The sequence below is a fragment of the Oreochromis niloticus genome, linkage group LG17 (genome assembly GCF_001858045.2).
Source record: "Oreochromis niloticus isolate F11D_XX linkage group LG17, O_niloticus_UMD_NMBU, whole genome shotgun sequence".
Classification (NCBI taxonomy): Eukaryota; Metazoa; Chordata; class Actinopteri; order Cichliformes; family Cichlidae; genus Oreochromis; species Oreochromis niloticus.
The window spans coordinates 9,570,079-9,589,622 of NC_031981.2; the positions used below are offsets into that span (position 1 = coordinate 9,570,079).

Sequence of the window (19,544 nt, forward strand, 5' to 3'; positions counted from 1 at the left end):
TTGATAGAACAGTGACAGTATAATGTCCTCGTAAGTGGATATCAGGCCCTATCACCCAAAATGTGATGTCCACATATGTGGACGCCAGACCTAGATGGTTAATAAAAAAGACCCTCTGTGGACTAAATCCCAATTTCAAGAGTAATAATGCCCACCCTCTATCTCGAAAACACTTTTATTTAAGTTTAGGCTTGAAACATTGGGTGATACCGAAACTGAAACGCCCAATGGAAGAGGCAGGCAGGGAAACAGTAAAATACAACAAAGGCAAACTTACACAGACACCAGGTAAGAAGGGAAGAAAGGCAAACAAGCAAGTGAATACAATCAATGCTAAAAGGCAGGGGAGGAAGTAAAAGAGAATACAAGAGACAAAAGACTATAAAAATAAAACAGGAAGTGAGAGTGGTGCTAGGAAAGGAAATGCAGACACATGAATAACTAAAAGTAGGGGAAATGACAGTGGATGATGAGACAGATAACACTTGAGGAACAAATACAAATGGGACTTAAATATAACTAGGACTGAAAACTCATAACACTAGGAATAACTGAGAATTCAAAACCAAACAACGAATAAAACTAAGAAGAAGAAAAAGACTCCCTTCTTTTTATTTCTTTTCTTTTGGTTGTGCACAGACTCCTCACTATTAACTCAAATAGAAAACAATAAATTAATTCTTTGGTAATTGGATGTCATCAGATCATAAAGACACAGAGGTTACACAACTTTGTAAATGTCAGTTTATTACAAAATAACAATAATGTTATATTTCACTAATATTATGACTTTTATGTTTACATTTTAAGACACCAGATTGTCAAGACACTAAAAAAGTTGTATAAACTTACCTTTTATACATTTTACAAAGTTTTAGTTTTTGTGTTGATTGATTGATATACCTTTATTAGTCCCACAAGGGGAAATTTCATAAGGCTGCCGACCTATTGCACGCAATGGCGGCGCCATCGTACCCTCCGACCATACATACATTACACAAAACATCACATGGGGAAGACAGGTCAGAGAGGTATAACAATGGAAAATGCACAACCTACCCCAAGCTTCCGTAATTGGGCCAAAAATTACCCGTAATCATTTCCTATGGAATTTCATGGGAACCTTTGATTACTGTCAACTGCGACTGTCAGGAAAATATAGTTTATTGACCACAAAGAGTGTAACACATTAAGAAGATTATTTTAAACAGCAAGAACTAGCAGGCAGCACACATTTACCATTTAGAGTGATTGTGTCACTGTAGACAAACAGCTTGTGCTGTTCAGGGGGAGGTTCAAATTTCTACAGTAGATGCCAAACAAGCTTGTCATAGCCAAAAGTTCTTCTCAGTCTGTGATGCACGCACCCCCTATGCAAGAACTGGACTGGTTTATATTGGGAGACAGTCAGGGGAAGAAGTTCAGAATCTGGGGGAAACCACGGTCCAGCAGTTTTGCAGTAGGTTCAAAAAGACAAGACGCAACATCACCACAGATAATGTTGCCTCCTGTGCAGTGTCTTCTGAAGAGGTTTACAGCACAGAGTTTGCATTCAGTGGTATGGCATGGAGGAAAATACCAGAAAGGATTAAAAAAAAAACCCACAATTAATCACATTCTATGGTTGGCCGGCGCCTACACATCCCAGTGTAAAACACAGAGGTGGCCCATGGTGCTGTGGTACAGCTTCACATTGGTATCTGGTATCGCCATTGCATGACGGGCCCTCCTCACCGAGCTCTCAAAGGAGCTTGCTGCATCACATATGAGAAGCCGGCTGGAAGGTTGCTCCCAACGGCAAAGCCCAATCACAGTGACAAAAGCCACAACTGGGCCCCAGGAAAAAAAGCCAATCAAAGACAACAAGATTTCAGATCCAAGTAACGAAGATCATAAAGTCAGCAGTCGGTGCGGGAAAAACAATGTACCTGTGTGAAGGGATTACAGCCAGAAATAGGTCAAAACTTCATACAGACAGGAGGACAAAGAAAACAAAAAGAGAGGAAGTATCTCTCGTACACACACACACACACACACACACACACACACAAAATGGATGTTGACATTGTTCTGTTGCTGGTTTGTTTTTGTTTTTTTCATTTTCAAACTGTGAAAAAAATATTTCAAACATCAAATCATTCTTGTGTGAACTAAAATATAGTATAAAATATAACACAAATGATTATTCTCAATCACAATAACAAAAGCGGCATAAAAACACCCTTGATTTTAACACAGGCCATTTTTGACCCACTTATGGAAGAATGTTGGGTCCAGCCACTCGTGCATCCAAGGGTTAACACGCTCACCCTGCAAAGCTTTCTGACCAGGTCACACTTACTCAGCTTCTCCTCGTGCATGAACTGAAACACTTGTGTGAGGGACATCTATTTCATAAACTAGACATTCATTTTTTGGTTTTTAATTCAGTCTGTAAAAAAACAACTGATATAAGGTATTGCATTAAATGAGTACTTTGGCTGTTCTCACACTTTAGTCATATGTATAACTAAAACATGTTTCACACAGATAACAGGTCACCATACAGGTCATACTCTCTGTAGGTCAGGTAGTTCATCAGCCTTGGGGGGAAGGGACCAGCAGCCATAGTTTCAGGGTCATTCAAGGTCCTGAGGCTCATGTGGCTTCTGATTACCAGTCGACACAAGTGCTGCAGAGACCGTGGCTTCCCTATGGACACAGATACACACATAACCTCCAGCTATTTAAATCACTTTTCAAAATGTCATGTTTTTCTCTGCTCTAGAGTGCATGTTTTGCATGTTCTTCTTATGTACAGACTTGTCTCTGCAGTTTTACCCAGTATGTCAGAAATCTCATCCCACTCCGGCCTCCTCTGCAGGATTTGTCTGAGCTTAAAACAAATGCTGACATGGCTGACGTAGTCCAGTAGCATCCTTACCACTTTGCCTACAACGTGAGCGAGGCATGATACTGACACAAACTCACAGAACTGAAAAAGAAAAGAAAAGGGAAGTGACATATTGTAGAGGTTAGCTAACAGATGGTCTGTGTGTCTGCCTGTAGTTTCTCTTACTGAGATGACTTTAGGTTGACTGTAAATCTGATAGGCTTGGTTATGCAGCTCAGTCCAGGTACTATCCAATTCTTCACCGTCACCATGACCGCACTGGAAACACCTGTATGGTTGCAGAAATCCGATAATGAAACTGATGAATCGGAACTACATATCCTCTGTAAATAAATCAAATATCGACTAATTTCACAGCAGGTATACGTGCTTGTAAGCGTGATATCCACTGTTGAGCAGCATTCGCAGCATGACGTGGTCTCTGAAGCAGTACTGCAGTGCTGTGGGGAACACCGTGTTGCTGATCACTCTGAAATAACAGTTAACCTCTGCTCCATGGGACAGCAACAGCTCCACCAAGTCGTACCTGGTTACAGAAAGAAAGAAGGAAGATTTTAATGCCTCTGCTGTAACACAGCGCTGCCATTACCAGAAATGATAATAGTCAGAAATTACATGTACTGTATAGTCAAATTACATTTATAGTGATGTTAAAAAAAATATTTGCCTAATCATACTTCCTGATTTCTTACTGTTTTGCATATTTGTCACACTGCCTGTGAGCACGTTTCAGATGTTAGACAAAGGTAACCTGTGTAAACACTAAATATTTGACACAGTAATTGTCCTCTAAATCTAATGAGTGGTTGGCTTTGACTAGGCCACATTTTGGTAAATATGACATGATCATTGGAGTAATTTTGGTAGGCCAAGCACTCCAGGAAATGTTCACCGTTGTTCCAAGTTTTCTCTATTGGCTTTACAAAGGCTTTGTAAGCATTTTCAGACTGATATATATCAGTGACTTTGTTTCTAATCTGTTTTTAAGTTTCTTTAAATTTTAAAACGATTAGTTGATTTTTGAGATCTTTTAGCCTCCTTCACTTTTTCACACAAATTCCTCATTCAGTAGGTCTGGTAATAATCGGGCCTGGGTTTGAATAGTGAATAGTGACTAAATTCAGCTTTCTATAAAAATATAGTCAATTACAGTTAAATTATAATTTACAAAGCAGGTGTAATTACTTTTTCACATTGGGCCAGATTGGTTGGACCAGCTTTTTCCCATAATAAATTAAATCATTGTTAAAAAACTGTACTTTGTATTTACTCGGGTTACCTTTGTCTAATTTTAAAATGTGTGATGATAGGAAACATGCAAGTGTGACAAAGAAATCAGGAGGGGGTAAATACTTTTTTACAGCACTGTATATACATACTCTGTTTACCTCTCAGCACGTATAGCGACCAGAATGCATCGCAGTGGATCCAGGTCAGTTCTCGCGCCAGCCGCCAGCAACCTCTCCGAACAGGTCACATCACCGTTGGACACAGCGAAGTAGAGAGGAGTCTTCCTGAGGTCCCCGTAGTTCTCTGCAGCATTTACAGTACTTGTGCTTACAAATATAAACGAGTTTTTTAAGAGGACTGGAAACTTCCTCACTTCAGAAAATCCCAACATCACCAAGCATTGACTTTGCATATTGCTCTACATATATAGTCCAGTGTATAGATGTTTAGTCCTGTGTTCAGATGGATAAACTTCACACTGATTTGCATTTTTTGCAGTGTAATGTCGCAAATATGAACCACAACTTTATCAGCGATGGGGGTTGAAGCACCCTTCACAGTCACTGAAGAGATGCTTTCATCTGCACTTGTTTTTTGCATGTGCGTGCACCTTTGCATTTACCAAATGTGTGTATTTGTGTGTACCGCTTTAGTCCTGCATAATTTAGAAACTCATTATGATACCTAAATGGCCTGAGTTGATGTTGTGCGCACGTGCGCATCCAGCTGAGTCGTACCAGAGATGTGTGCATGTAGCAGGGCGTTGACATCATAACCCTTCTGGATAAGCAGCTCTAGACACTGAACCTGCCCCCCGTCTGCAGCAGAGTGGACAGGGCTCTGGCCTGAGAGGCGAATAGCTCTCTTTGTGGTGATAGGGATGAGAGTCCTCAGGATTCTGAAGAGAAAGAGGGAGAGAGAGATCGGGTGGGTGGGAGATAAACAGGAAGAGAGCGGGGCAAAACACAAAACAGAACAGAGACAAAAATGTTCATTAGATCGTGGTGTGAGCTCTACTGTTATTCAGTGACAGAAGTGAAAAACAGTGATAAACAGAGGGCTCTTTGTGGAGATGTGTACAGAGAAAGCACTGCGGCTGCAGTGACGGATGCTTTACATTCAAATTGGCTGCAAAATTAGAGGAAAGTGTTTTGGGCAAGTTATTTATTTTGGGATTATTAGTCAGAATTCAGATGTTATTGGGCTTGAGAGCGAGCTTAAAGTTGCATGAACTCACAGTATGTATCCTTCATACGCAGCTCTGTGGATGGGCAGCTGGCAGGCGTAGCTGGCAACATTTGGGTTGGCTCCGTGCTCCAAAAGCAGCTTGACACAGTCCAGGTTTCCAGATCCGGTTGCATCATACAGGACTGTGTCTCCATTGCTTGCCTGGGCATTCACATCACCACCTAGTGGAGTTCAGAGAAAATACAGCAATGTCTGACACGTCAGGAGGTTTTTAGGAGGCATGGTACAACATATACTGTTTTACCGTGGTGTATGAGTATGTCTAAAACTTCAGTGTTGCCATGTTCAGCTGCGATCCCCAGCGGTGTCACGCCGTGACCGTCTCTGCTTGTTATTTTGGCTCCATGTCGGAGTAACAGCATCAAAATAGCTGCACAACCCTCCTGGGGAGAGGGATAGGACCCACGTGAACACAGAAGGAAAGAAAGGTACTAAAAACTAGAGGAAAAGAAAATTTTGTGCTTAAACCCGAACTTTGAGTTTAGATTCAGCTCCATTCACCTTTGCTGCCTCATGAATGGCCCTCCACTTGGTGAGACACACCTGCTCTACAAAGGCCCCGCCCATGATGAGGGATAGAACCATCTCGTATGAGCGTTGTCTCACTGCTGCAAAAATGGAAAACAAAAAATGATTCCATTAAAAAAAAGCATAATAATGAAGGTGTTGGGTCAGCTGTCTGAGTGTGTTGTGCTACCGATTAGCAGAGGTGATTCATTCCTGCTGTTGGTGTTGTGTGGTGAAGCTCCATGCTTCAGAAGCAGCTTGATGTTTTCCACCTGACCGGCCTCAGCTGCCAGAGTCAGAGCCGTATCACCGTCCTCCGTCTGCTCTTCCAGGGTCAGGTCGGTGGATTCCAACACTGCAACAAGAACACCATCAAGACTGCGTTAAAGGTGGAAATTTACTCAGCCCACTGCTCCAGTGATTGTAGCTTACATTCCACTAAATAGTTTGATCAACCTGATATCACACTGGTTTTCACTCTCACCCTGCAGCACCGTGTGGAGGACATCTGGCTGCAGCTGCACAGCTGCTGCGTGCAGAGGCAGCCAGCCCCTACTGTCACTCTCTCTGAAGGCAGAAGCACAACCTGACAGCTCCTGCAGCGCATCCACATCACCTGCCGAGATACAAACAAGAGCCACAAGGAGACACACAGGGAAACATTTGTAATATTTATGACCAACAGTGAGTTTAAATGTAGGCGCGCCCGCCTTGTACATCTTTGCTTAACGCCGCATGCAAAAGGCAAACATGATTAAAGGGAACGTTACCTTTTTGAATGGCTGCCATAATCTTCATAAACTCCACACTATTTGTGTTTTTCCTATGAAAATGAAAGCGTTTATTCTGGAAACACTATGATAGAGCTTCATTATACTTTTGAGGCTGATTGCCTTAAAATTTTGTTAATTTGGAACATAAACAACTCCTAACAATACAGTTAGGTCCATAAGTACAGGTTAAGTATAGTAAAAGTTCATATAATCTTAGTTTTTTCCACCATTGTGCAGACTCTTTTCGATGTTTTCTGGCAAACTTTAATTTGGCCTTCCTGTTCTTGAGTGTAACCAGTGGTTTGCACCTTGTTGTAAACCTTCTGTATTTACATTCTGCTGATTGTAGACTTTGACAATGGTACGCCTACCTCCTCAACAGTGTTCTGACTTGGTTAGATGCAGGATGAATTATGTGCATAAGGCTGTATTCTCTGCTCAGATTCAGCCAAATGCTGCAAAAGTGACTGGATGATGCTTCACAATGGAAACGGATATTGATCCGAAGCATACTGGCTACTCCAGCTGAAAGTCTGCATTTCAATTACATCTGGATTGTTTCATTTAAAACCACTATGACGTTGTATGCAGGCAAAATTACAAAATCTGTATGATTGTCCAAATACTTATTGACCTAACTGTCATTTTTCATTAATAATAAACATTAAAGACCCTTCTTGGTTTTCCATACCTATCTGTTTGCACTGAGCATGGCAGCTTGTAGGCATCTTGAACGCTCTCTCGAATGGCAAACTCAATCAAGTCTTCATTTATGGCCTCCTGTTCAAAGTCATCCATTTCTATATGTAGAAACAAAAGCAAGGGAAGGGGGCATTTGAATTCTTTTCATAAATAGGAGTTTTGCATACAGTATGAAGGTGAATTATACAATGTTGAAACCTTATCAGTCTGTAGATCGTGCTTTCTGCACAGCATGCGACTTGTTTATTAGTGAGGGGTTTCTGGCACAGTATCACCACTGTTCATGCAGGACATAAGCATGCTAATGTAAAGCAGTCCTATTGGAAATTACACAACAAACTTAACTTGCATTTCATGTTAGTCATATCAGTCGGTCTCACCGGTTGATCTGAATAAGTCCCCTTGAGGTCTCCAGCTCACAGCCTGGTTGTGTTTTTGTTTTGCAGTGTGTTAAGCTGTTTGGGTTATATTTAGATGTGACCTGCTTTAGATGACCTGCCTCAGCTCAGACTATGCCTTCCACGTCTTCTCTTACAACTGCAGCAGACAAAGTACTTCTGCACTGTGTGTTCAGTCGAATTAAGTTATTTGTTCCCATGTAATTAAAACACACAAGCTTGTGAGGAGTTGAGACTTGACTTTTGGAAACCTGCATTCATTGCATTAGCTCAAAATAATAAAATGATGAAGAAGTTCTACATATAATTAATAATCTTAACAATATACATCACAGTAAAGTGAATTAAAAAGTTGAATCAGAAGTATGCAAAAGAAGGGATACTTCCCTTCCAAAGCTGCTTACATGGAAAGTCAATGAAAGGACACATGGCTGCAGATGATTTCTGATTGATTTGCATAATTCATTCCTGTATAATGTTGGAGAAAAATAGTGGAAAATGTCACTGGTAATTTCACAAAGCCCAGAATGATCTCCACATTAACAGTCTCTCAACCTTAAGTATATTACACTTATGCCCATATTTAGCAGAAAGGGACTGAGCTGATTTGGCCTGTTTGAAGTTTTGAAAAAGTGGGTTTTATTTTGCCCCCTAATTATTTGATGATCATGATTCATAGTAAAATTTGATCATAAAGTAATAAAAGTGAAAGCAGGTACAGCAAACTGTTTAAAAACCATGAGCTGCCAAAGTCTGGGGAACTGACAAAGGAGAATTTTTGGAAAAATAGATACACAAGGGAAATAGATATTAACAAATTAACTAACTACAAAGAAACAAACAATTTAAGATAGCTTTAATCAAATCCAAAATAACCAAACATGTAATTAAATGTCAAATTATGTTAACGGCATATTGAAATTAAATCATTTCAATATTTTTTTATTCAATGCAATTCTTTTAATGACTTTAATGAGAACTTTAACAAAGCAAAAATAAAAACAGATGGTTAATCTTTTAATATAAAGTGGCTATAAACAGTATTGTCATTAAATAATTTGTATTTTTTTGATTTTTTGATGCATAGATCTTGCAGCTAGAGTAATGTATATTTCATGGGGTTTCCCTCCCTGCTTCCAAGGTTTTCCATAAAAGGTAGTTTGCAGCTCCTCCCCCTCACTTTTGTCAGTCAGAGGGTGCAGGTGTTGGTAATGGATGTCAAGGTAGGGCAAACTGCAGTGAGACCTTGTTTAATGGGATTTGATCTCATATCTTACTTAAAATGATGCTGCTGTATTTGGGATAGGCTGCTAGCTCGCCAGCTGGCAAGTTCAAAGTAAACTAGAGCTAGCTATCTTGGTTTTAAAAAAATATATCATAGCAACTCTTACAAGTAATCCCAGTTAACTTGGCAGTAGCTCAGCTTGTGTAAATTTTTATAATGTGACTAAGTTAATTTCCTTATAATTTAATTTTTTTTAAAAACAGTGGCCCATGCTTATGTCAAACTGTATTATTTATGCTATATTTGACAGTAAATTTGAGGGGTGGCACTTAGAGCAAGATTTTAATGTCATCAGCTAGTTTTATACTGGTTTTAAACCCTGAAAAATTATATATAGCCACATTTATATAGCTTAAATAATACTGGGACTGTTAGACTTAAATGTGAGACTATGGGGAAATCTCATTTCTGCTGCTGCACACAAACATCACCAATCCCAATTTTATTCTATAACTTTAAATGACTATACATAATGTAAAGCATATGCACTGTATGATGTAGCAATACTTTCATATTCATCCCAAAGGTGCCTTGCCTCCTCCTGAGTCTCTTGACAAATTTGAATCTCTGCTTTGAATATGGGTCACCAGTAACTGATCTGGTGGCACTGATGGTGAGTTGCTACAGGCTGTATGTCACATTTGTTGTATGTTGCAGGGCTTTTCTTGGCCCAGAATTAACCTCTGGGGAGGTGAATACTTACAGAAATCTTTGTGTTCTTATTTCTGACAATCTGATAACCAAAAAGGTCTGTTATGCTTGGGTAAAAGAAATTTTTAATTTTTAATCACATATCTGGTGGGTTTTTTTTTTTGTTTTTTTTTTTACAAAAACCTCTCTGATGTTCCCTATTTCCCCTATAGAAGCAGGATCTTCCCAATAACTATTTGATTCCTATTAGTTATGTTCCCAAAGAGGTGGTATGTATGAAATGAAGAAATATGAGCAAATTTCTTTTATTATTTTTAATTTTATTTTTGTCTGACAAAAGTTGTTCATGGTTTTTGTACATGCATTTCCAGGCTGGCACTTGCTGGGTGGTGCTAAATATCTATCCAATGGAGAAAAGTCTTGAGAAATTGACCAACAACTTTGGTGACAAATCCACCAACAGAGAAAGCCTGCTTATTTTTATTGAAATTCTCCAAACTGTGTGGCTGAAGTTTGACCATATGGAAGTGGTGGGTAATCATCGACCTCGTTCATTATATGTATTTCTGACAGCATATTTATTTTTAATAGCGTTTGGACGGTGACATGCATAGTTTTAAAATGAGATGTAGTTTAATTTGTGGAAGCACACTGGTTCACTGTGCAAGAAAACACTGAAACTCAGTTTTAGGCAGAAGTAATTTGTTTTTGTACACTTAATTGTATAATTTAGTTATTTCAAGTGAGCATGTTATCTGATTCCCACAGGAAATATTGATGCAGTACTTTGATTGCCACTATCAGGAACAGCACATACCATCTGGCCCTTACTTTGACTACATGGAAAATCTCTTACGTGGAGCTGATCAAGGACTATTTGACTTCTCGTGTGAACCACCACCGTGCCCAAGTACTCAACAAACATTTACGACTCCTCAAGAAACATCCCAATCACCACATAACCTTAGTACTCAACAAACACCAGGTACAATGTTAATGCAGTTAATGCACCGCACTTGGATGCTTTATGTAACTTAGAAAATAATGGGGAAAAAAGCTTACTCAGTGTTTTGTTTTTTTGTTGTTGTTTTGTTTTTTGTCATTTGCAGAGTTTCTGGAGGACGACAACTTGATGCCTTTGATTTTTGTTACCATCTCCATCGCAGTTTGTGTCACTGTTTGTCTGTTTTTGTGGCTGGTGAGTAAACCATCAAACCCCTAACCCAGTAAGTTTATCAACTTTCCTTGCCCTGAAATTCCATTCCAAAAAAATTAGGAAGTAAAATCTCTAACAGACTGCAACAGTTCATCAAATCGTTATTTTCTTTAATTTCCAGCAAGTACTGTTGAGTCATCAATTTCATTCATCCATGCTGGCTTATGGATAAATGTCAACAAAACGTTTGAGTTTAATACCGATTAGAAAACACTATAGAGTGGTGTACTTATTTATTATATTTTACTGATATATGTTAAACAAACCTGCCAGACATTCCTATTTGGTATTAAAATTGTGTGCGTGTTGGTGTAACACCTTTAATATGTGCCATGAAGCTTCACAGAAAACATTACTTCCACAAACCTAAAAGTTTTTATTCGTTCCTTTGTTAACCGAAAAAAAATAATCCTTTATTTGGTTGGGAGTAGCATTTGCAGTAATAAGAGGGCTAAGCAAAAAAGCAAAGCTGTCTAAATTTACCGATCAATCTACACTTCTACTCTCACCTATTGTCATGAGCTTTTGGTAGTGACCAAAAGTTTGAGTTTGTGGATACAAGCAGCAGAAATGAGTTTCCTGCTAAGAATGGCTGGGCTCTCAGTCATTTGAGAGGAACTCTGAATAGAGCCACACATTGAAAGGGGTCAGTTGAGATGGTTCAAGCTACCGATTAGGCCTCCTAGGTATGTTGTTGTGGTCATGTCTTACCGGGAAGAGGCCGATGGACAGACCAAACACTCGCTGGAGAGACTACATCTGTCAGCTAGCTTGGGAATCTCTTGGTGTCACCCCCGGATGGACGAGCTGGTGTGGGGAGTCTGGTCTTCTCTGCTCAGACTGCTGCCCCTGCAACCCAAACCCAGATAAGCAGTGAAAGATGGATGGATTATTAAGATGGCTTGTTGCACAATGGCATAAGCATTAAGCTCAAAACTCTTTTCCTGTGTACAACCTCTCCAGAAGTGCACTCTTGGCTTTCAGTTATTCAGGCAGATAACTGCATTAGTGCAGAAATGGTCCGTAATGCAAGCTGAGAAAGCACAGGACCACAGCTGTGCTGCTGCTTTTTAACAGTTCAGAGGACTGCACTGTCCTCTCTAGATACATATCCCAAATTAGGGTTTCTTTATTTTAACCTCTTAAGATAATTGCCCTTAGTGTTAAAACTTCAACTCAACTGTACCGACTCTTGGCCTGTGTGCTCTAATAAAGCCCATTTCCTAGTGAGTCTTCATTTTAGTTGGCACTTCCAGGAAGGCAATTCTTCTAAAGTTAACAGCTCATCAAAAATTCAGCAGTACTTTGAGGCTGTTTTTGTATGATAAACAATATTTGTGCTTTTTTTTCTTTTCTCCAGTCCAGGTCCCGAAGGCGTTTACATGTTTGCAGCACTGAAAATATTCAAATGCAACCTACTAAAATGAGCCAAACTCCGACTGCCTCTCTGAAGCATGATTAATAAGAGGGAAGGGAAAAAAACTGGATGGCAATAGAACGACTCACTCTCCAGGTTGTTCTGTTATTGGCACGAGTCTGCTGGATAAATGAGTGATCCGATGGCTTCAAGGCACAGACTAAAGCTGCTGTATGAGAGATTGCGGAATTCAACTGGTGCTAACTCGCAAACAACTCCACAAGAATCCGGTCTTATGTTTTTGACTTTGCTCCTCAACTCCTTTCCTCCAACCTGATATCTGAGCAAATGAAGCAAGAAGAGGGGAGCCGTGGCAACAAAATGAGACATCTTTAGTTATGTGTTTGAACCAATGTGAATTAAATATGAGATGATGCACAGCTGCATAATGTCTCTTTCTCTCCAGTAGCTTACTGCTGCCACATAATGGAGTTGTGCCATTTTGTATGGCACAAGAAGACAGAATATGGATGTCCTACACATTTATTTGTCATGAACAAACTGAGAAGAGAGCTCTGTGAATGACACATATTTTTAAATACAAATTAACTTAATTGTACAGTCATAGCGGCGTTCGTCATGATTGTGCGCTGAGATGATTTCCGGGTCAGAGGCAGGACAAGGCACAAATGGAGAAATTAGTGGCTGGATAGCTGTCAAAAATTGCTTCTCATCCTGGCTGCTGTTTAAATCCGTTTGTCTGACGCTTCTGAAAAGACCAGGTTCTTTATTTATCTGCTATTCTGAACTGGAGCCATTTAGGTGGTGATTCAGTTTGGGAGTCGCAGTAAAAAAATATCATTGAAACCTCAAATCAAAATATCATTACACTGTCATCAACTGGCTGTTTCCCTGTGGTTAGAGATCGGCCTTTAACTGGAGTATATTTACGCAAGTCCACACATGGAATTCTGACTTTCTAAAATACAATATATATAAATGCACTTCACAAGTGGGTTACGCAACACCTATACATGCAATAATGTGTATTTTTGAGCCCAAGTATGCCCAAAATAATCAAAGAAATATGTATACTGTAATAGGTTACAGCAAAAAGTACTGCATCAAAGAGCATGGCTGAACGTCTGAACTACCTCATCTGATTTTCACTTTCCAAACAACAGCTTGAGGAATAACCTTGACATATTCTAAGCGAAATATTCTCTCGAGAGAACAAGCACCCACTTTATCCTGACGAACAAATTGATATGTGGGAGTTTATGGAAAAGTCTCAGACAGCGTCAGTGTGCGACATAATGACTCAGCCTGTAGGCGGCCACTCCACCACGTCAGAAGTCCGCCAGTTTGTCTGAAGTGAAAGCAGACTGCCGGCCCATCCTCAAGTTTCACTACACGCTTGGACATTACACCCACAGACACACAGAGATGAGCTCTGTCTTTGGACTGAAAAAACTGAATTTCATGCACTGCATTTGAGAAACTTGGGATTCTTTCTCCATATGAGGAAGAAAGTAAGTATGTCCTTTAATTCTTTTTTTTTTTTAAATGTTTTTAACATATGTAATATGTGTAACTGTATACGCTTCCAGACTGACATAGGTTTTTCTTATCTATGCTAATTAAATAACAGGAATATTATTTTATATTATTTCCTGCATTCTTTGTCAGCTGCTTACTTGTTATGAAATGCCACTGTGTGCTTTTATAAAGAAATGTAGCCTTGTGGTTTTCTGCAAGCTGAGCGTTGCGTTTTATTTGATAAGTGCTAAACGGATAAAGGGAATATTACAATCAAATAACATTACAGGACTACATCAAAAAGTTCCTGTTATGAAGCATGCTTCATTTTGGAGCTGCATTTACAAGCAGTTGAATGTTATTAAGAGATCTACAGTAAATGCTGCACATACTGCTGCTGCAGCACTCTTCAAGAGGCAGTAACGTGACACGATAAGAGGAGTAAAAAAAAATTGATTTTTTTTTTTTAAAGGATAAAATGCATTTTGCATTAAATGTGACGCTAACGAGTTTGCGGATTCATTTATTAATTCATTGTTTATCATTTGAAGCAGCGAGTTTTAAACTGGGAGTGTCACTTTACTTCACTGACAGTCTAAAATATAAGTATCGTAAATTTACTGTAATATTGACAAAAATGAGAAAAAGGTTATACTGGGTAAAGTAGATCATTAAAATAGTTTATAGATCAAATTTAAAAATAATAATAATAATTGGATCCACAGATTTAGCTCCATTTCTAGTCTCAAAATGATGCCCAGCCTTTTATTTAATGGCTTTTATGCCTGGCAAAGACATTGGAATCCTCACCTTTAAGTAAGGGGGGAAATTGATTATCCTGTAATACAACCACACTACCCTCAAACAAAACACTGAGGTTGAACTGGTCAACTTTCATTTGAGGGCTGTGGTAAATCAATGCTCAGTAACAACTCAACACCGCAGCAGATGTCGATTGCTGTACCTTATGTAATGTAAGATATACATTTCCCCCTCAGATCTTGAAAGCACCTTGTCTCCTCCTGAGTCTGGTAACAAGTTTGAATCTTTGCTCTGGAAAATTTGGGTCACCAATAACTGATGATGTGAACAAGCTGCCAGTATTGGTGAGTTACTACAAGACTGATACATATCATATTTATAGTGCGTATAGTGCACATGAACTTCTGTTTTGTGCTTCATGTTAAATTATCTCTGTAAGAGCTTCCATTCCTGATCATTTGTAGTAAAAACAAAAATCCTTCCCTGTCATTAATTCCTCTGTAGAAGCAGAATATCCCCTATGATTATGAGATTCCTGTTAGTTACATTCCCAAAGAAGTGGTATGTATAAGGCAACGTGAGAGAATCAAATATAAAATTGGTTTGAATTGAATCAAAGCGGCTCATAGTTCTGTTTCTCCATCTTCAGGCTGGCACCTGCTGGGTGGTGTTAAATATCTATCCACTGGAGCAAAGTCTTCGGAAGCTGGCCAACACGTTTGGCACCATCTCCACCAACAAAGACAACGTACTCCTCTTCATTGCAATGCTCAAGAGTTTACGCTTCACCTTAGACCACGAGAGGCTGGTGGGTAATCAGAAAGTGTGGTGTATGCTGCTCATCTTCACTGCAAACAGTGCTTGAATTTGTGTCTTTGTTGAGTGATACAGTAAAAATTAAAGTATCTTTAAGCAATCAGTTAGAAGGCCGTTTTGGCGGTGTGATGGTGTGCGTGTAGCACGACATGCTGTAAAATCAAAGGTACCTGTGATATTGTGCAGACCGTTGGGTGCCTGCACTCGCGTGTATATCTCCATCAGGTAACGCTTAGAAATGTTCGGGCCTACAGGGCATGTGGAAACACACTAACACTAAGCTAGTTTTGCAAATGAGCCCTGCAGCTTAATTTTAGGCCAAATTAATGTAATAACTTGGACAGTGAGGGACTGTTAAGGAACATTTAATTGAATAATTGAGGTATTTAAGGTTGGCTTGTTGTCTGATTTCCCACAGGAAACGGCGATGCAGAGCTTCCAGTGTCACTATCAGGAACATGGCTTACTGACTGGTCCTTACTTTGACTACATCAGAGATTTCTTACACACTGCTGCTCAAGGACCAACTGACTTCTCCTGTGAGCCACCACCATGCCTTAGTACTGAACAAACACCAGGTACAGTCCTCACTTGCATTTAAAGTTCAGATTTTTAGTGAAAGCTTCAAAAATTAAGTAGATTGTTGGAGGGGGGGGGCATTCATTTAGGGTTAGGAATCCAGCTGTGGACAGTAATCAGATATGCAGCCTTAAGGCAGAAGCTTTTTTTTTTTTTTTAAGTAATTTGATGACCTCTCAAAAACAAAAGGTATTGAAATAACCAGTCCCTAGCTGTAACTAAGATTGATTTCCATCAGAGTCCTCTGTCACACATTCAATAAGGGGATTGGTCTGCCCTCTATCATATTTCTAAGGTGTAAATGTGATTGGTTACATTGTCAATAACGTCGTCCTTGCAGGGATTCATGAAGAGAATCGTGGGGACGCTTGGTCGAGAAGATCTCCCCTGCTTTTGGTTCTCATCCCCTTCATCGTTTGTGTTGCTCTCATAGTGTGGTTGGTAAGTGAATTTAGAGTTGAGGCTTGCGTCTGCTAGTCTTTGTGGGTTAGGCTAAAAAAGCCTGGCTGTTAATGTGCCCTCATTATATTGAGCACTTCCAGGAAGGAAATTGTAAAGTTAACAGCTCATCAAAAATTCATTAGTAATCTGAGACTCTGTTAATGTAATAAAACCCACTTTTCAGATTTACTTTCTGTCATATGAAACTGTATGACCAACACAGGCTGGGTGCTTTTCTTGTTTTCCTTGTTTTTTTAATTTTTAGGTCAAGTCTGGAAAGCGTTTACCAGTATGCAACACTGAAAATAGCCAAATGGAACCTTCTGACACGATCCCGACTGTGTCTATCTCCATCCCACTTCAAACACTCACCCACGCTGCTGACGCTCAGCCAGAGCGGGAAGCGATAGCTGAACATGAAAGTGGATGAAGGACGTTTAATAAAGAAGGAAAAACTCGGACAGCAGCATACCAACTCACTCTCCAGTCAGCTGGATAAATGAGTGGTCTCCTCTGCTTTCACTCATCTGAGCGCAGGGTCCACAGCTACTCTGCAAGAGCAAACCCAAGCTGTTGTGGAGGCAGGTGTACTACAAAATTCCCCATCGGCTCTTCTTCGGAAGCTGGTTATCTTTCAAAATGGCTGGCAAAGCACAGATTTTCCTGCCTTGGGTTCAGCTGGCCTATTTTGTGACAACCAGATTCAGTTTGTTTTTCCTCGCACTCTGGACTAATATCTTTAAGGGGTTTGTGCTTCACTTTGAAGCTGCAATAAAAAAAAAAGTATCGCTGGAGCTTAAAATCATGTAATCATCACACGTCATCCACTCGTTGACTCTGTCCGGGCGGTTGCCAAGACCGTCCTTTCACTACTTCGCAAAACCTGATTTCTACAAGCAGAAAAAGAAGTACAGTCACATTAATGCTATCTTGAAAGAAAACAACTAAAATGCTGTTGCTGCATTTTATCTCGCGCAGCCTGTCCTGTACTTGTTGTTGACATTATTATGATCTGCGATCTGTCACAAATTGCAAACCTGCTACTCACAAACAACACACTGAGCAGTTCAACAAGTGTCCCACTTTGTGTATCAAAGATCTGACCAGATGGCAGATAGCCATCGCCAGAGGCACTTTGAATCCAGTCATTGTATTTTCAAAGCCGTTGCCCAGTGATCTATAGCTGCTGCTCAGCCGCAGTGAGTGTGTTAGAGGTTTTAATGCCTTATTCACTGGGTCAATCATGTTCAGTCATGAGAACATGACTCCCCGAGTGTGAGCGCTCTTGTAGTGCATGTGTCACAGACGGAGCGAGAGACAGTGCAGACAGGACGAGGGAAAGTGAGGGAGATAGGGACTGATAGATGGATGGACGGATGAGCTCAGTGAGAAGCATAAGGAGGGCTTGTTCTCGTCACAAAAGAACTGGCCGTAGGCTGGAGGAAATGCCAGTTACAAACACGACTGATGTGCACAGATCCCTATGAATCAACAGGCTAAGAATCCTTCTAGACCGCAGGCTATGCACCCTACAGAGCCTGGTTAGTATTCAATAACAGTTGACTGTATTTGAATGATTAACTTCCAAAACACACCCATGATATATGGATATATCTTTGGTAAAATGTCTTTCTGTCGTAGACTTCGTGTAGACAGTGTTGTCTTTGTAGTGAACCGTTTGTAAAGGTTTCATATTTGTATTTCGTGAAAACATGTTATTTGTGTGTGAAGTATTTAAGTTATTTTGTTACGTGTTTCACTTACAAAAATGTTTCCAGCTGTTTTAGTGATGCAAATGATGAACACGCCCAATTATATTGTGAATGTACAGGAGCTAGACAAAATACTGTGAACGCAGAAAGGAAAGCGCGTTATAACTATCACCAAATTCAGAAATAATCCATCATTTTGCACTGCAGGGGTCTGATCACATTTACAAATTACTATATTTAGATACTGTCCCCATATTTGAAAATTGTTTGTCTTGGATTTCCTCTGTTTTTTCCTGAGGTATTTCACCTATACAGTTCATCTGACTGACACGGCTGCAGTTTGGGAGGAGCATTTTAACTGTTTTTTTTTCTTATATTGATAATTCACATGCAACATTGTTGATTGTTCAGTATCTTTTATACCCAGACAAAAGTAAATTTTACAAGAATTCAGTCACCACATTGGACCTACTAGAAGTCTGTTACAGTGTAACTATTTGCAGAGAGCCTTTCCACTCTCCTCTGCTTGTAGTTTCTTATTTTCTCCACATTTTGCTGTGCTCAGGAGGTTTCTGGGCTTCAGCCCTCCGGCAGTGGGTGTTTAACTCCCAGCCAATAAAAGTTTTCTGGCTTTGAGGGTGGGGAAACGTGGTGACAACATTACACGCCTCCGTCTCTCTCCTCTGCTCTCCGTCTGTGTTGTGAATGTCTGTGCATCTGTTCCTCCAGGGGCACATAGTTAAAGCAGAGTGACCAACTGGCAATGCTGCACCTTGCTGCAAAGGTGTGTAAAGGTGTGGCTGTGTTTGTTGTCTATAGGGTGACCGCAGTGACATAGTCAGAAAATGTTGTTTCATCTCCCTCGTGTCATTCACCCTTTTTTTGGTTATTCTGTTGTTGAGGAGGCAGAAGTGGGGGGAAAAGCTGGATGTTACATCTGTAATTAGCATAAAGTGTATACGATACTGTCGCCTTTTACTGTAGTTTTTATTGCAATGGATGTTGTTGTTTTTTTATAGGAACTTTATTTTTGTTAATCCATATAAATGGCTACTAAGCAGATGTTCTGTCAGTATTGTGCATATATTCTGATTTGTCAACAAAGTGAACCAAGTTTGTTGCCTTCCTGAAATCTTTGTAATTGAAATGGTAGACTTCATGTTCAGGCATGTGAAGTTTATTTAACACTGGGCTTGATAAAAGGACTCCATTCTTTTTTTTCTCTTTTCTTCTTCGGGGAATATTTCGACATGCATGACCTCTGAACAAAGTATTGTATTCAGAGAGAATGGTGTTATTCCAAAGGGACAGAGGTTTATTCGGAGAATTTTTCCACATTCTCTTTTTCTTCACAAACGACACTACCACCCATAAAATGTCTCTGTGACTGTTGCAATAAAACTAATTCATGAAGTTGTTATGTTCAACAAAACAA

At 39.8% G+C, this 19,544-nt stretch overlaps 2 protein-coding genes across 4 annotated transcripts; one reads left to right on the plus strand and one right to left on the minus strand.

Moving 5' to 3' along the window:
- Nucleotides 1-1,146: 1,146 nt before the first annotated feature.
- Nucleotides 1,147-7,809, minus strand: asb15b (ankyrin repeat and SOCS box containing 15b). Of its 2 annotated transcripts, XM_005451712.3 has the most exons (14): nucleotides 7,734-7,803; nucleotides 7,343-7,451; nucleotides 6,649-6,701; nucleotides 6,363-6,494; nucleotides 6,069-6,233; nucleotides 5,873-5,979; nucleotides 5,616-5,754; nucleotides 5,361-5,532; nucleotides 4,861-5,021; nucleotides 4,282-4,426; nucleotides 3,264-3,419; nucleotides 3,059-3,161; nucleotides 2,821-2,974; nucleotides 1,147-2,691 (listed from the first exon to the last, which is right to left on the minus strand). In XM_005451712.3, exons 2-14 carry the CDS (start codon nucleotides 7,447-7,449, stop codon nucleotides 2,522-2,524), a joined length of 1,764 nt encoding a protein of 587 aa, XP_005451769.1. In that variant the 5' UTR covers nucleotides 7,450-7,451; nucleotides 7,734-7,803; the 3' UTR covers nucleotides 1,147-2,521. The 2 variants fall into 2 exon arrangements, with proteins under 2 accessions (XP_005451769.1, XP_019201933.1); XM_019346388.2 differs by lacking the exon at nucleotides 6,649-6,701 and having other exon boundaries at nucleotides 7,734-7,809.
- A 1,068-nt stretch (nucleotides 7,810-8,877) lies between these two features.
- On the plus strand, nucleotides 8,878-19,324 carry LOC102080356 (uncharacterized). 2 transcript variants are annotated; one of them, XM_005451709.4, is made up of 13 exons: nucleotides 8,878-8,974; nucleotides 9,563-9,649; nucleotides 9,900-9,956; nucleotides 10,059-10,217; nucleotides 10,456-10,672; nucleotides 10,797-10,885; nucleotides 12,264-13,792; nucleotides 14,798-14,905; nucleotides 15,066-15,122; nucleotides 15,211-15,369; nucleotides 15,796-15,955; nucleotides 16,297-16,397; nucleotides 16,663-19,324. In XM_005451709.4, exons 7-13 carry the CDS (start codon nucleotides 13,781-13,783, stop codon nucleotides 16,825-16,827), a joined length of 762 nt encoding a protein of 253 aa, XP_005451766.1. In that variant the 5' UTR covers nucleotides 8,878-8,974; nucleotides 9,563-9,649; nucleotides 9,900-9,956; nucleotides 10,059-10,217; nucleotides 10,456-10,672; nucleotides 10,797-10,885; nucleotides 12,264-13,780; the 3' UTR covers nucleotides 16,828-19,324. The 2 variants fall into 2 exon arrangements, with proteins under 2 accessions (XP_005451766.1, XP_025755526.1); XM_025899741.1 differs by having other exon boundaries at nucleotides 12,269-13,792.
- The last annotated feature ends 220 nt before the right edge of the window (nucleotides 19,325-19,544 follow it).

Excerpts from the sequence above, each read along its gene's own strand:
- LOC102080356 (XM_005451709.4), top strand. Across the intron at positions 15,370-15,795 it reads CCTTAGACCACGAGAGGCTG|GAAACGGCGATGCAGAGCTT; the intron begins GTGGGTAATCAG and ends GATTTCCCACAG. Across the intron at positions 16,398-16,662 it reads TTGCTCTCATAGTGTGGTTG|GTCAAGTCTGGAAAGCGTTT; the intron begins GTAAGTGAATTT and ends TTTAATTTTTAG.
- asb15b (XM_005451712.3), bottom strand. The coding sequence starts at position 7,449 with ATGGATGACTTTGAACAGGAGGCCATAAATGAAGACTTGATTGAGTTT. Across the intron at positions 4,427-4,860 it reads GCTACATGCACACATCTCTG|AGAACTACGGGGACCTCAGG; the intron begins GTACGACTCAGC and ends TAAATGCTGCAG. Across the intron at positions 3,162-3,263 it reads AGTGGATATCACGCTTACAA|GTGTTTCCAGTGCGGTCATG; the intron begins GCACGTATACCT and ends GCAACCATACAG.